The sequence below is a fragment of the Trachypithecus francoisi genome, unplaced genomic scaffold (genome assembly GCF_009764315.1).
Source record: "Trachypithecus francoisi isolate TF-2019V2 unplaced genomic scaffold, Tfra_2.0 Lachesis_group17, whole genome shotgun sequence".
NCBI lineage: Eukaryota > Metazoa > Chordata > Mammalia > Primates > Cercopithecidae > Trachypithecus > Trachypithecus francoisi.
This window is the reverse complement of record NW_022681462.1, coordinates 60,752,501-60,767,388: the sequence shown is the minus strand read 5'-3', so window position 1 is coordinate 60,767,388 and position 14,888 is coordinate 60,752,501. Positions and strand designations below refer to the sequence as shown.

The 14,888-nt window shown below is 49.5% G+C and overlaps 1 protein-coding gene across 5 annotated transcripts in view; it reads left to right on the top strand.

Moving 5' to 3' along the window:
* Positions 1 to 853: 853 nt before the first annotated feature.
* TTC7A (tetratricopeptide repeat domain 7A) overlaps positions 854 to 14,888 on the top strand; it is a 135,266-nt gene continuing 121,231 nt past the window's right edge. For 3 of the 5 annotated variants that reach the window (XM_033175797.1, XM_033175795.1, XM_033175796.1), the window contains exons 1-2: positions 893 to 1,388; positions 9,931 to 10,094. In XM_033175797.1, coding sequence (XP_033031688.1) covers positions 1,205 to 1,388; positions 9,931 to 10,094 — 348 coding nt within the window. In that variant the 5' untranslated portion in view covers positions 893 to 1,204. Of the gene's footprint in view, positions 1,389 to 4,795; positions 4,843 to 9,930; positions 10,095 to 14,888 lie in introns of those variants that run through there. The other 2 variants (XM_033175794.1, XM_033175798.1) reach the window with 2 other exon arrangements.

Below are 14,888 nucleotides of genomic sequence, written 5' to 3'. Positions count from 1 at the left end.
TGCTCAAAAGTTTGCCCCGACCCTGCTGTCTTTTGGGTCTTCAGTCGACCACACAATATGTCACTTAAGTGCAGGTGGTTTTTGGTTTCGGGTCTTTCTGTGGCTTCTCCCGCACTAGTCTGTGAGCTGCGGAGGCAGCGGGGCCGGGCCCCTGTAACAAGTCTCCTCGCAAGGGTGGACCTCGGCGGTCCCCGCCCCGTAGTCCTGTGAACTTCTGGACACCCCACAGCGCCGAGATAAACCCTGCTAAGCGCTCCATAGAGCTTTGATCACAGTCTTAGACCAGGATGAAGAAATAAATACCAAGTTGGTGAAACAGCCTAAAGCCTTTAAGAAATCCAGGGCAACTGAGATTCCACAGAGGACAGGTCAACCGGTTAGGGAAGTCAAGTTGGAAAGAGGAACTCCGCTAAAATAAGAAAATACAAATGCTCCCAGCGGAGGGGCGTCCAGAGAGTCGCGGGCCTGGGAATGGGCCTGGGTCCTCGCGCAGCAGGCCAGCTCTCAGGAGGCTCGCCGTCGGGGTTGCGGCCCGTCGGCCGGCCTCTCCCCATTTTTGTGACGTGTCGGGGGCAGCAGCGGTGACGGGGCTACCACACAAAGCCAGGTCGTCGGGCGGTGGTCTCCCAGGCCAAGAGCTCCGATGGGATGGGGAGGGGGCGGGAAGCGAGGCGCCCCTGGGCGCCCGGGCTCCGCGCGGGATTAAAGTGAGCTCGGACTCCGCGGCGGCAGGGGGCGGGTACCGGGGCGGCCGCGAGCTGTCGCGCGCCTGGCTGCTGTGGCCGCGCTGGCAGCCAGCAAGGCGGGCTCGCCGAGGCCTCGCCACGCCCCAGCGGGGGTGGAGCCGCGGCCAGGGGCGGGTCCGCAGCTGGCGGCGCCGGGGCGCGGGGCGGAGGCTGTGGCAGCAGCTGCAGCGGCGGCGGCGGCAGCAGCGGTACGGGCTGCTGCAGCAGAGGCGGCGGTTGCTCCTGTGCGCGTTTGGGCCGCTCAGCCAAAGCCGCAGCCCGGAGGCACCGGGCGGTGCGCTGGGTGCTGCTGCTGCTGCTGCCCGCCGTCCGCTGCCCGGGCCCCCGCTGCCGCCCGGGCCCCGGCTGCAGTCTGCGCCCCCGTCAACCCCGCCCGCGAGTGCGCCCCAGCCGGGACGCCGCCCCCGGCCGGGTCTCCACTTCTTGGCCGCACCTTCCATGACAGCGCCCGCGAGAAGATGGCTGCGAAGGGCGCGCACGGCTCCCACCTGAAGGTGGAGAGCGAGCTGGAGCGCTGCCGCGCCGAGGGCCACTGGGACCGCATGCCGGAGCTGGTCCGGCAGCTGCAGTCGCTGAGCATGCCCGGCGGCGGAGGTAGCAGGCGAGGCATCCCGAGCGCAGCGTTCACCTTTCCGGACACCGGTGAGTGAGGGAAGAGGCTGGCTCGCCGGCAGCTAGCGCGCGAAACGCACCGCCTCCTCCAGGAAGCGCGCCCAGACCGTCCTCGGCTGGCAACGGGCGTCCACCCGCCCACTGTGCTGGTCTTAGGAGCAGCCAGGGTAGTTAAGAAGGTCCTTCTGCCGCGAGAGAAAAATCACATGTAGTTTGGGGGCTTGGAGGGAAGAGAAACGGCTTTTCCTCTCTGTCCTTTAGGATAATGTGGCTAACTAACTCTGTCTACCATGAAATGGTGGTATCTGCATATTATGAGATCAGTGCATTGGCTGGGCTCTTGCCCCCCACCGCGGTCCGATGGTGGGGTGTCCCTAAACTCCAACAGGTGAAGTGTGTCTGTCTTGTCTTTGTTCATTGTTCTTGCAAGTAAAGTTGAAAACGGAGCTCTGTCCGCAGCAGACAGGGGCGAGGGTTTGACGAACCCCAGGGTGGGGTGCTGGAGAAATGGGGAAGAGGCTTGGCCAGCCTCAATTTTCTCATCTGTGGCGATCTCGGGACACATCCAACTCTGGCAGTCGGTGGCTTTAGCAGTAGGGCTGGTTTGGCTGGGCCGGGCTCTTGTGCTGGGGCGGGAAAGCACCCTGATGTGGCAGCGGGGAACACCCCGCCCCAGCCTCTAACCTCAGATCCTGTTCCTGGGGCCTTCACCTCACCCTCCCTGAGTCCTCTCTGTGGGCACAATCACTTAGGAGGCTTTGTGGAAGGAGGCAAGAAATAAATGAATACAGATAGAGTTTTTAAAGACTGCCCAGCCTGTAGAAGGCTCTGAGAGTGACAGATCGTGATAGTAATAGTAATAGTCAACACTTATCTGGTGCTTCCTGTGTGCCAGACACTGTCCTGAGCCCTTTAATCAACCCTATGAAGCAGGTACTCTTGTTTGCCCCACTTTACAGATAAGGAAACTGAGGCACAGAGCAACTAAATAACTTGCTCAGCTAGCCAGTAAGTTGTGGATCCAGGATTTGAGCCCAGGTTTTGAGTACATCCTTTAAATCACTTGCACTGTTACCTCTCAAAGATGTACAGCACAAAATCCCTGTCCTTGAAGAGCTCCCATAGTGGCAAGAAAGTGATCGAAGGGCAATTGTTTGTGGGTTTTTTGTGGTTTTTTGGGTTTTTTTTTTTTTTTTAAGCAGGGTCTCTCTGTTACCCAGGCTGGAGTGTAGTAGTGCCATCTTAGCTCACTTCAGCCTCGACTTCCTGGGTTCAAGTGAGGCCTCCCAAGTAGCTGGGACTGCAGGTGCTGGCTACCATGCCCAGCTAATTTTTGTAGTTTTAGTAGAGACGGGGTTTCGCCATATTGCCCAGGCTGATCTCCAACTGGGCCGAAGCATTCCGCCCACCTGGGCCTCCCAAAGTGCTGGGATTACAGACATGAGCCACTGTGCCTGGCCGCTTTCTCTATTTTCTAAATTCTTGTAAACAACCCTATTAGGAGAGCAGGAGTTACTGTCCCCACCAAGGCCCAGAGAGGTCACATAATGTGTATGTGGTAAAGCCTGTACTCAAGCGTGAGTCTCTGCCACCAAGTCTCTTAGTGTCAGAGTTGGGGACGTGGACCCTGGGCTGGCTTCACTGTGGGAACTGGCCAGTATAAGGAAGGAGATGGAGGGTCAGCGGGGTCTCTCCTGCCAGTTTTGGAGTCTGTGAATGATTTTTCTCCCACTGTTAAATCCAGATACACTATGACAAAGCATGCACTCACACTGGGACATATAGTCATACACGCATATGCACACACAGAAACACGAGGAACAAAAACAAATGCCTCCTAAAGCCCATGCTTAGAGCGTTGTTTGGATTGACTGCTGTTTTGGTCCTTTCTCTACAGGGTTCCTTGATCACTCAAGGGATTGAGAGCTTGTTCTTCTTTGGGGTTTGATGCAGACTCCCCTGCATCCCTGCAGGGAGATTCTTCACATCCCACCTGGCCTGTTTGACTCTTACGAGTCAGTGATCTGAAGCTTCCACAGTTACAGAATTGGGAGAGGTTCTGAGGCTGAGGGTTGAAACCCATTTTACTGAGGCCTTGAGGTCCAGCGGTGTCTGATATTTCCCACAGAAATGAGAAGTAGCTCCCAGAGGCAGATTCAAGGGGCAGAAGGGGAAGATGAGCTGTGGGGACTCTTTCTGATATGGGGGGATGAAAGATCAGTAGTTGCTTCAGCGGAATAGGCCCCTGTACCCTTTTCCTGTCTGAGGTTGCTCCTCGCCACCCAGCCAGGGGGAAGGCACTTGCTACTACTGTCTTCTCACTCACATCCGGTCTAGATTTGGTCAGGATGGAGCAGGGGAACTCCAGAGTCCTGCTTGCTGTGCTGGGGTTTGTTCATATAAAAACAAAGAGCCCATCCGAGTAATTAAAAAACAACTTTATTATGAAGAATTTTCAAAATATTAAAGAACATGAAAGAATGAGTCCCATGTATCCATCAACCAACTTCAGTGATACGAACTCATGAAGTCTCATCTGAGCTATACTCAACCCATTTCTCCTCCACATTTCAGTTTTTCAGCATATACTTATTAAATAAGATCTCTGGTTTTTTTTTTTTTTTTTTTTTTAAGAGACCGGAACTATCTTTTTCACCCAGACTAGAGTTCACTGGTATAATTATAGCTTACTACACACTCAGACTCCTGGGCTCAAAGGATCCTTCCACCTCAGCCCCCCGACTAGAAGGAAGGGCAGACTGGGCAACAAAGTGAGATCCCATCTCTACCCCCCATCCTCCCAAAAAAAATTAGCTAGGCATGGTGACACACACCTGTAGTCTCAGCTGTTTGGGAAGCCAAGACGGGAGGATCACTTGAGACCAGGAGTTCGAGACCAGCCCAAACAACATACCTCAGGCACACATCAGCAAACCCAGCTAATTTTCAAATTTTTTTTGTAGAAATGGGGTCTTGCTATGTTGCCCAGGTTGGTCTCGAACTCCTGTGCTTAAGCTATTCTCCTACCCCAGCCTCCCAAAGTGTTGAGATTTCAGTCAGGAGCCACCACACCCAGCAGTAAAAACCCTTTTTAAAAATATAGCCACTATACCATTATTATGCCTTACAAAAAATCTAACAATTACATTTTACAATTAGTTTATTAGAGTCAGGATCCAAATTAGGCCACACATTGCACTTGATTGTTAGGTTAGGTCTCCGTACCCCACCAAATATTTTGTTATGAAAATTTCAAATATATAATGAAGGTCAAAAAAAATTTGCAGTGAACACCTGTGTACCTATTAACTTTTTGCTGTGCTTGCTTTATTACATATCTGTTCTCTACCCATCCATCTTGAGACTTTCTTTTTAATTTTTTTTTTTTTTTTCTTAGAGACAAGGTCTTATTCTGTCATAGCTCGCTTCAGCCTGGGCTCAAGTGATCCTCCTGCCTCAGCCTTCCAAGTGGCTGGGATCACAGGTGTGTATGCTACCACACCCATTTTTTTTTTTTTTTTTAGATGGAGTCTTGAAGCTCTGTCGCCAGGCTGGAGTGCAGTGGCGTGATCTCGGCTCACTGCAACCTCCGCCTCCTGGGTTTAAGCAATTCTTCTGTCTCAGCCTCCCAAGTAGCTCGGACTACAGGTGCACACCACCACACCTAGCTAATTTTTGTATTTTTAGTAGAGACGAGGTTTCACCATGTTGGCCAGGATGGTCTCTATCTGTTGACCCCATGGTCCACCCACCTCGGCCTCCCAAAGTGCTGGGATTACAGGTGTGAGCCACGGTGCCCAGCTACCCAGTTAATGTTTTTTATTTTTTTAGAGACAGGATTTCACTATGTGCTCCAGGCTGATTTTGAACGCCTGTACTCAAGCAATCTTCCTGCCTTGGTCTCCCAAAGTGCTGGGATTATAGGTGTGAGCCACCATGCCTGGCCTTTGAATTTTTCCTAATCTGTAGTCACCCTACCCCCCGCCCTGCTTTTTTTTTTCTTCTCCTTAAGGCTGGAGATTGTTTTGAACATTTCCTCAGTTTCAGTTAGAAGGGGTTTGTTCGAGGCAGATGGCCTCTTGCTAGTTTCAGTCTTTTCATCCTGGCTGTGGTTGGCAGGTCCCAGCCCTCTATAGTCCTGGGAGGTGAGCAGCTGCAGAAACCACTGTGCCCCTGTTTGCCGCAGCAGGGAAGGGCCCGGTCTGAACCCTGGCCTGGCTGGCTAGACCAGCGTTTCCTGACTGTGAATGGGTGGGTTGTGGAAAGGGGATCACTGTCATTCAAACATGGGGTCTTGAAGGGTGTCCCTGTGACCTGGCACTCTTGGAGAGGCCTGGAGGGGATGTGAGCTGAAGGTGCTGTAAGGAAGGTGGGCACCGAGGCCTTCCCAACACGATGGGGTTGGGAGACTAGGTGGCCAGTAAGTGGGGCTTTGGGACTTTGCTGAGGGCAGGGTGCTGAGCAGGGCTGCAGAATCAGCACCCAGGGTCGGATTCACTATCGGTCTGATGGGAAGGTCTTCTTAAACACCCCTGGGTAGAGGGAAGCTGCAGCACTTCACCAGAACTGGGATAGAGAGGAGGTTTCAGACAACAGGATGATAAAAAGCAACTTGTTTTCCCTTTGGAATGACAGAGAAGCCTTTATCCACCTGAATTCTTTTTTTTTTTTTATTTTTTTATTTTCTAGAGATGAGGTATTGCCCTGTTGCCTAGGCTGGAGTGCAGTGGAACAGTCGTGGCTCCCTACAGCGTTGAACTCTTGGGCTTAAGCCATCCTCCCACCTCAGCCTTCCAAGTAGCTAGGACTCTAGGTGTGTACCTGTAACCTCAGCTAACTTTTTTTGTGTGTAGCGACAGAGTCTCACTGTGTTGACCAAGCTGGTCTCTAACTCCTGGTCTCAATCGATCCTACCACCTCGGCCTCCCAAAGTGCTGGGATTATAGGCGTAAGCCACCACACCAGCCTTGAATTCTTATTTAATAACTAAAAGTCTAGAAGTTCTACTTCCGAAACATCCTTCATTTCCATAGATTGGACAGTTGAGAATAGTTGGATGGAAAGAAGAGAGGAAGGCAAGAGAGAGGTAGGGCAGAGAGAGGAGAGTTGAGCAAAGGAGGAAAGGAAAGTGAATTTCTGCTGCCTACTGGGTGTCTGGTAAACAAACAACAAGTAGATTGAGTTGGGGGGTGAAAGGGGCAGGCAGAAAGCCTTCTGAGAAGGACCTGAAGTGTCAATCAACAAAACAGTCTGAAAGTCACAGGTATATGAAGGAGAGGACAGTTCTTATCCCTGTCCTTGGATTTACAACTAGCTTTTAATGTACTGTTTTAAGTTGTTAAGACTATTGTTTATTTTGAAATTACCAGCAGCTCTGTTCTGCATGGGATGCAGGACAGACAGGGTGTTTTTTGGCTGTGTTATGTTTTTATTATTGTTACTAGCTGTGACCCTAACAATACTGCATATCTTTATTATCATCTATAAAATGGTGATAATACCTACCTTTCAGGGCTGTGGAAATGAAATGATGCTATATGAAAAAGTGTCTGGCCCATACTAAGCCTTCAACAGTCACTCTTATGGTTTAGAGATATGTGGTGAAGGATCAGTTTTGTTTTGTTTAAATTCCCAATCTGGCCAGGCACAGTGGTTCACATCTGTAATCCCAGCATTTTGGGAGGCCGAGGCAGGCAGATCACTTGAGCCCAGGAGTTGGAGACCAGCCTGGCCAACATGGTAAAACCCCGTCTCTACCAAAAGTACCAAAAATTAGCTGGGTATGGTGGCGCATGCCTGTAGTCCCAGCTACTCAGGAGGCTGAGGCAGGAGAATCGCTTAAACCCAGAAGGTGGAGATTGCAGTGAGCTGAGATCATGCCACTGCACTTCAGCCTGGGTGACAGAGACCCTGTCTCAAAATAAATTCCCAATCTGTTATGCTCCGATACTTTCATAAAGTGCAATAAAAATGAATTACTAGAAAAATAAAAGAAAAATACACAAAATACTACCTCCCAATTTTTTAGTATTAGATTTCAACAGATTTAAAATTACTCTGTCAAATTTCTAGAGGTGTACTCTTAAGTTTCTGCACTCATCTCCTTGGGATTGGATCACAAGCATTGAGAGACCCGCACCAGGCCATGGCCAGCCGCACTTGGAGCAGCCCGGGTCCAAAGGGGCATGCTCTGGGGAGGAAGCTGGTTTCTTTGGCATGAAAGCACCCAACCAAGCAGCTCACCCAAGCGAGGAGCTCTGGTCCGGGAAGGTAGATGGCAGAGTGCACGGGATGGCCACCGATGGTGCTGTGTCTGGTGGCACGGTCGCCCAAGGGTGCGAGCCCTGTCAGTGCACAGAGGAAAGGGGGCAACGAGGCAGGGACCAGCTGGGGGGCATGGCCAACGTCCTGAGGGGTTTGTTTCCCTCTTTAGGCTCTGACTTCAAACCCCACCCCTGGCTTTACAGAGGCAAAGCAGATTAGAAGCAGGGAGCAACTTTCCCCAAGGCCCACAGCTCTGGAATGCGACTCTGACTGACTGGGTCTATGGGGATGTGCAAAAATAATTTTGATGTATGTTGCCAAATTACTCTAGAGATTCTACTAACTTATAGTCTGCCAGCTATGAATGATAGTTTGAACTAGGTACTTTTTTGACCATTTCCTCAAAATGTTAATTTTAAAAGTCATGAGGTATGTAGCAAAGGATCCCATAACAGGTGCCTTCAGAAAGAAAACCCCCGCGATGGTGTTCTCAGGATTCTGGGCTTTAGAATCATTCTCTGTGGGGAATCTCCCTTATGATAAGACATTCGTCTTCAGAGGCATGAAGTTTTTTGTGTTTTTCTAAAGACGGGGTCTCCCTGTGTTGCCCAGGCTGGTCTTGAACTCCTGGGCTCAAATGATTCTCCCACCTCAGCCTCCCAAGAAGCTGGGACTACAGGCATGCACCACAGTGCCTGGCTAAGGCATGCAGTTTTGGACCAGTGGCTGTGAGATGTTAGCAAACTGTGATATCCTGAGAGTGAGGAGGGAATGGCAGCCCTGTAGATCTGAGAACACTGTACTGGTAGCAAAAAGAGCACTTTGAAAAAGATGGCACCAAGCAGGCATTCGTAGGGATATTTTTGGACTGGCACTTAACTCTCGATCCTGATGGCTTCCCTGTGGGGTAGTTGAGAGATCCGATTCACTCAACAGGTATTTACTCGGTGCTTATATTGAATGGTGGGCCTGCTCCTCACCCCAGTTGTTGGGAGGGGCAATAAGCACAGCCACCCAAGAACCATGGTGAAACCACTCTTGACCTCAGACCCTGTACACGGAACACCCGACTCCCATGTTCGAGCCACCTCTGCTGTAGGTAGCAGGAATCTGGTGGTCACAAGATGAGCTTTCAGTGTGGTAAAGGGAGGCAGCAAATAAAACAAGCAGTGTATTATTTTTATTTTTATTTTTTGAGACAGAGTCTCACTTTGTTGCCCAGGCTGGAGTGCAGTGGTGCAATCTTGGCCTACTGCAACCTACACCTCCCAAATTCAAGCAGTTCTGCCTCATCGTCCCAAGTAGCTGGGATTACAGGTGCCCATCATCATGCCCAGCTAATTTTGCATTTTTAGTGGAGACAGGGTTTTGCCATGTTGGCCAGGCTGGTGTCAAACTCCTGACCTCAAGTGATCCGCCTGCCTTGGGCTCCCAAAGTGCTGGGATTATAGGCGTGAGCCACCGCGCTCACTAAACCAAGCAATATAAAACCACCTACTAGGTGGTGAGGGATGCAAATGAGCTACCCTCATTTACAGGTATACCCTATATGTGAGAGAACTCCAGAAAATGCAGAGGTATTAAACATGTTCGAGGATTTGCCTTGGCGACAAGTAGATCTGCTTCCCACCTAACTCTACTGTGGCTGCCAGGTTATCCTGAGTCATGTCAAATTGCCTTAAAAACGGAATGGTGCGGTGGCTGATGTCTGTAATCCCAGCACTTTGGGAGACTGAGTCAGGAGGGTCACTTGAGCCTGGGAGTGCCATAATCATGCCACTACACTCCCGCTTGGGTGGCAGAGTGAGACTCCGTTTAAAACAAACAAACAAAAACACTTAGAAATGGAGAAAACCAATTATGGTTACATAGAAATTAGGAGTATGTGAAAGTACAATATTAAGCCACTTCATATATTTTTCCTCTTCAATCATTTGGGGAGAATTCCTTCTTGGTTTAAGAACTTATTATCCACAGCACAGCGTACGTATGACTTTGTCCCTTATTTTAAATTCTGAAATTCTGAGAATTTGTCCCCAGGTCCTGGGAACTCTGTATTCCCAACCATTAAACTACAGCAGAAAATAAATCCAAAGGGGCAATTTGTACTGTAATCATGGTAGAATGCCTATGTCTTTTCTTTAAAGGCTGTTGAAATTTATGGAAAATGTGCCTTTATTTTCTCAGACCTGAGCCATTCATGTACCAGGTAGGAGTGGTTGGGTGGGTCCAGGAAGGAGTGTGCACCGCCCTCCATTATCCGCCTTGTTCAGGGGGTTGCTGCTCTGATCCCTACTTTGCTTTGCAGATGACTTTGGGAAATTGCTGCTGGCTGAGGCCCTCCTGGAGCAGTGTTTGAAGGAGAACCATGCCAAAATAAAAGACTCCATCCCTTTGCTGGAGAAGAATGAACCGAAGATGAGCGAAGCCAAAAATTATTTGAGCAGTATCCTTAACCATGGGAGGCTCACGGTAAGTCGTCAGCCTTCAAGCGTGAGACCTCCTCTCCTCATCTGCGTTGCCTCCCATCTGTCCAGTCCTCCCTGAGTCATCTGGTCACCTGAGCAACAAGTCTCTCTTTCAAGCTGCCCTTGCACTTAGAGTAGCCACTGGCTACACGTGGCCCCTTGAGCACTTGGAGTATGGCTAGTCCACATTGAGATGTGCTGTAAGTATGAAACATACACAAGGTTTCAAAGTCTTAGTACAAAACAGAGAATATAAAAGAGCAGTAACTTTATGTTGATTACATGTTCAAATGGTATATTTTGGATATATTGGGTTAAAGAAAACGTTATTAAAATTAATTTCACCTTTAACCTTTCTCAGTGTGACTAAAAATAATCTTACTAGAAATTTTTAAATTACACATGTGGTTCACGTTTGTGGCTTACATTATATTTCTGTTGGACAGTGCTTGGTTGACTTAATATGTGCCTGGCCTGTCGGGCACGGTGGCTCACACCTGTAATCCCAGCACTTTGGGATGCCGAGGCGGGCGGATCACGTGGTAGGAGATCAAGACCATCCTGGCTAACATGGTGAAACCCCGTCTCTCCTAAAAATACAAAAAAATTAGCTGGGCATGGTGGTGGGCGCCTGTAGTCCCAGCTACTCAGGAGGCTGAGGCAGGAGAATGGCATGAACCTGGGAGGTGGAGCTTGCAGTGAGCCGAGATTGCACCACTGCACTCCAGCCTGGACGACAGAGCGAGACTCCATCTCAGAAAAAAAAAAAATATGTGCCTGGCCCTTTGGGCTCCTTGGGTCAGGGGGCTCTCAGGAAAATAAAACTTCAAGAAACCTGTGACCTAGTTAAAAACAGGCAAGTATGCAGAGTTGGCTAGAGACAGAAGAGCTCCATAACAGGGCAAGCCCATTTAAGTCCACATGCAAAAAAAAAAAAAAGTCCACGTGCATTTATCAAGCTCCTACTGAGTACAAGACACTGAGGGAGGTAGAGGACCCACCTTTCCCTCCGAGAAGGAGTATAGTCACAACTTCTCTGGACTTTGCTGCTCAAAATGTGGTCCACCCACCAGCAGTGTGGGCATCATTGGGGAGCTGGTTAGAAATGCAATTGAGAATTAGAATCTGCGTTTTAACAAGCTCTCCTGGAGATTTATATGTGCATCCAAGTTTGAGGCTGTGGCTGTTCTAGATTACAGTGTATCCTGAGCTATAATAGTGGCATGGGTGTGTCATTAGAAACTCAAAGAGGAGGGGGAGGGGGTAAAAAAAAAAGAAACTCAAAGAGGAAGTGATCCCTCCCTCCCTTCTTCCTTCCCTTCCTTCCTTGCTTCCTTCCCCCTCCCACCCTTTCTTTCTGTCTGGCTGTCTGTCTTTATTTTCTTCAGGGTCTTGCTGTGTTACCCAGGCTGGGCTCCAACTCCTGGGCTCAAGCAATCCTCCTACTTCAGCCTCCCAAAGCGTTGGGATTACAGGAGTAAGGCACTGCGCCCAGCTGATTTTTAAAGAGATATTCCAAAGTAATATATTCACTTCCTTAAACCTTTTATTCCAACATACTGTGTGCAAGGCATTGTGTTGTGCACTCTGAGGGCAATCAAGATAAATCTAGTGTGGACCCTGCCCTCAAGAAGGCTGCAAGTCTCTTGGGAAGATAAGTCCTATCAGTAAGTAAATAGCCTTCCTCCAAGGTGGACCATGATAGGAGTGGTACCCATGAGGAAGCAAGTCTGAGGAGGATGCTCTTTGGGGGTAAGCAGAGAGCAGACTCCAGGTAATGGTAGTACTAGAATTGGATCCTTCTGGGGCTGGATCTAGACAAGGTTGTAAAGGTACTTTGGGGCTAGGAAGGGCAGACTGGAACACCAGGCCGGGATGTGCAGGGCTTATTCTGTAAGGGAGGGAACGGGAAGGGACAGGGGAGAGGGGAGTGTTTACTAGAAGTTTAAGGTTACTGCTTTTAGGCTCCTTGACAGATATTGTAGCACTGGGAGGTTTGTATTGGTTTAAAATAACTGCCTGACCGTGCCCTTGACCCCACAGACCTTCTAGTTTCTCATCTGCTGGTCAAAAGGGTTGGACCAGATTGGTGGGGTTCAAGCTTTTCCCACCAAGACCTCTTTTCATTTTAAAAATATTAAATTAATAATTAAATATTAAATGTTTAAGATTGTTTTAAAAATAAACATGATTCAGGCTTATTGTAAAAATTCCAGTCAACAAATAAGTAATTTGAGTGATAAATAAAATTCCCAACTGACCTATGACTTATGCCTGTAGTCTTAGCACTTTGGGAGGCTAAGGTGGGAGGACTGCTTGAGCCAGAAGTTTGAGATCAGACTGGGCAACATGGTGAGACCCCATCTCTACAAAAATTTTTTTTAATTAGCTAGGCGTGGTGACTTGCACCTGTGGTCCCAGCTACCCAAGAGACTGAGGCTGAAGGGTCACTTGAGCCCAGGAGGTTGAGGTTGCAGTGAGTTGTGTTCATGCCACTGCACTCCAGTCTGGGTGACAGAGCAAGATCCTGATCTCTAAAACCCTGTCTAGCTCAGTTGTGTGGAGATCAGCGAAAACAAGCCACTTGTCCTAAACTCTGTTCTCTGCTAGGTTGAGGCTTTGCACCATCCCATGTAGGCCTCCAAGGAACTTTCTGCAATGGTATTTACTATTAGCCCCATTTCTTTTTGTTTTGTTTTTTTTTCAATTTTTTGTAGAGACAGGGTTCTACAGGTGTTGTAGAGACAGGTGTTGTTTGAGCTGGTCTCAGATTCCGGGTTTCAAGCGATCCTCTTGCCTTGGCCTCCCAAAGTACTGGGATTACAGGCATGAGGCACTGTGCCCTGCCAAGCCCCATCCCTGAGACTCAAGAAAGGTGATGACAACCCAGGCCTTTGGTGTCTACAGCCCATGCTCTAATGCTGTCTCTCACTTCTTGGTGCTGCCTCCCAGAGTACTGGGGTGGAAATAGAATAATGACTGGGAAAGTTGGATTCATGTGATGGATGGTGATCACACCCCCCTACTTTTATAGTTCCCACGTTAGTCTGTGAAGTATTTCCTCATCTGTTCTTTCCTCATACCTGGGTGTCTCCATGAAGTCCCTTTTCCCTTTTTATTGACAGGGACAGTGAGGCACAAAAGGAGTAGGTGATGCGCTAATCCACACAGTAGAGGGTACTGTTCCCCTGGTAAAGCGACCTCCTGCGTGGCACCCTCCCACTGGGCGAGGGTTCCGTTCCCTGACTGTTGGACTGATAGACCAAGAACATTTCACATCCACATGCATGGGTCCCACGGAGTGCAGCGGACTTTTCATGCTGCCAAGTAAGGATATTAAAAAGCAAGAAATAGCAGCAAAATAATACCATCTTCTGCTCTTACTGTGCCATAACAGAAAAACAGCTTAGCATTGAAGGGCAAGGTAGATATCCTTTCAGAACTAAGAGCCTTTTTTTTTTTTTTGAGACAACGGAGTCTTGCTCTGTCACCCAGGCTGGAATGCAGTGGCACAATCTCGGCTCACTGCAACCTCCGCCTCCCGGGTTCAAGTGATTCTTCTGCCTCAGCCTCCCGAGTAGCTAGGATTACAGGCGCCCACCACCACACCCGGCTAATTTTTGTATTTTTAATAGAGACGGGTTTTCACCATGTTGTCTCAAACTGGTCTCAAACTCCTGACCTTAGGTGATCCGCCTGCCTCGACCTCCCAAAGTGCTGGGATTACAGGCGTGAGCCATTGTGCCCGGCCGAGCATCTTTTTAAATAGTGTAAATGTGGCTTTATAAAACATGCCCTGCGTTGTCTAATTTTTCCCCAGCTTGGTGGAAGCTCTGTTGTAAACTGCCACTGGTCCTCCATGAACCACCGCTAGCCACACCCCATCAGCATGCCTGAAATGTCCTTCTGTGCCTCGCTGCCCTTGTCTCCATGTGCAGGATAATGATAATTACACATACCCTGTATTTATCTTGCTCTTTTCCAAAGAAAAGTTCAAAGCTCTTTTCTGGACTTTACCCTATTAATGTCCTCAGCATCGCTGTGATAGGCAGTGAGGAGTAGGTGTTATTATCTCTCCCTCACCCACGAGGAATACGCAGCCCGAGCAGGGAGGAAATGAGCCCATGGCTAGAGACCAGTGCAGGGAACGCAGAGTCACTGCCCGGCTTGGAAGGACTATAGGCCACATACCTCTGGGATGTGTCATCTGTGGCCCTGGCCCAGGAAGTGGGTGGCCTATCTGAGGAGACTAGCAAATCCCCTCAAAAGATTCAGCTTTGGAGAGTTAATTAATAGAGAGAGCAGGTCAGGCATGCAGAGGCTGAATGGGCTCATTGGTAGAGGCATTGGAGGAGTTCAGCTGAAGGGAGCTCCCTGGTAGTCGGGGAGGCTTTCAGGAGAAGGTGGGCCTGAGCAAGTCCCCAAAGGATGGGAGAGGATCTGGTTAGGTCAGGGTGAAGAGAACCTGAGGAAGCACAGGCAGAAAGAGGAATGTGGACTCACAAAAGCCAGAAGGACGAGTGGGGAAGGAGAATTTGGCTTCCCTGGAGCCTGTCTGTGCCACGCTCCATTTCTCTTGGCTTTTGATAGGGCAGTAGATGGTAAGGAGTGCTGGAGGCTTGCCCTGGGGTCACGGGGACCCCAGACTCTTACCTCCCTGCAGGGAGACAGGAGCAGCACCTTCCTGCCAGTGACAGATGCCAGGGGTGGGACCAGAGCTGCATCTTTGGGGAGCTTTATGGACAGATTGTTGCCTGTGTGGCAGGAGCAGTGCCCAGGGCCTGGCCCGTAGGCATTG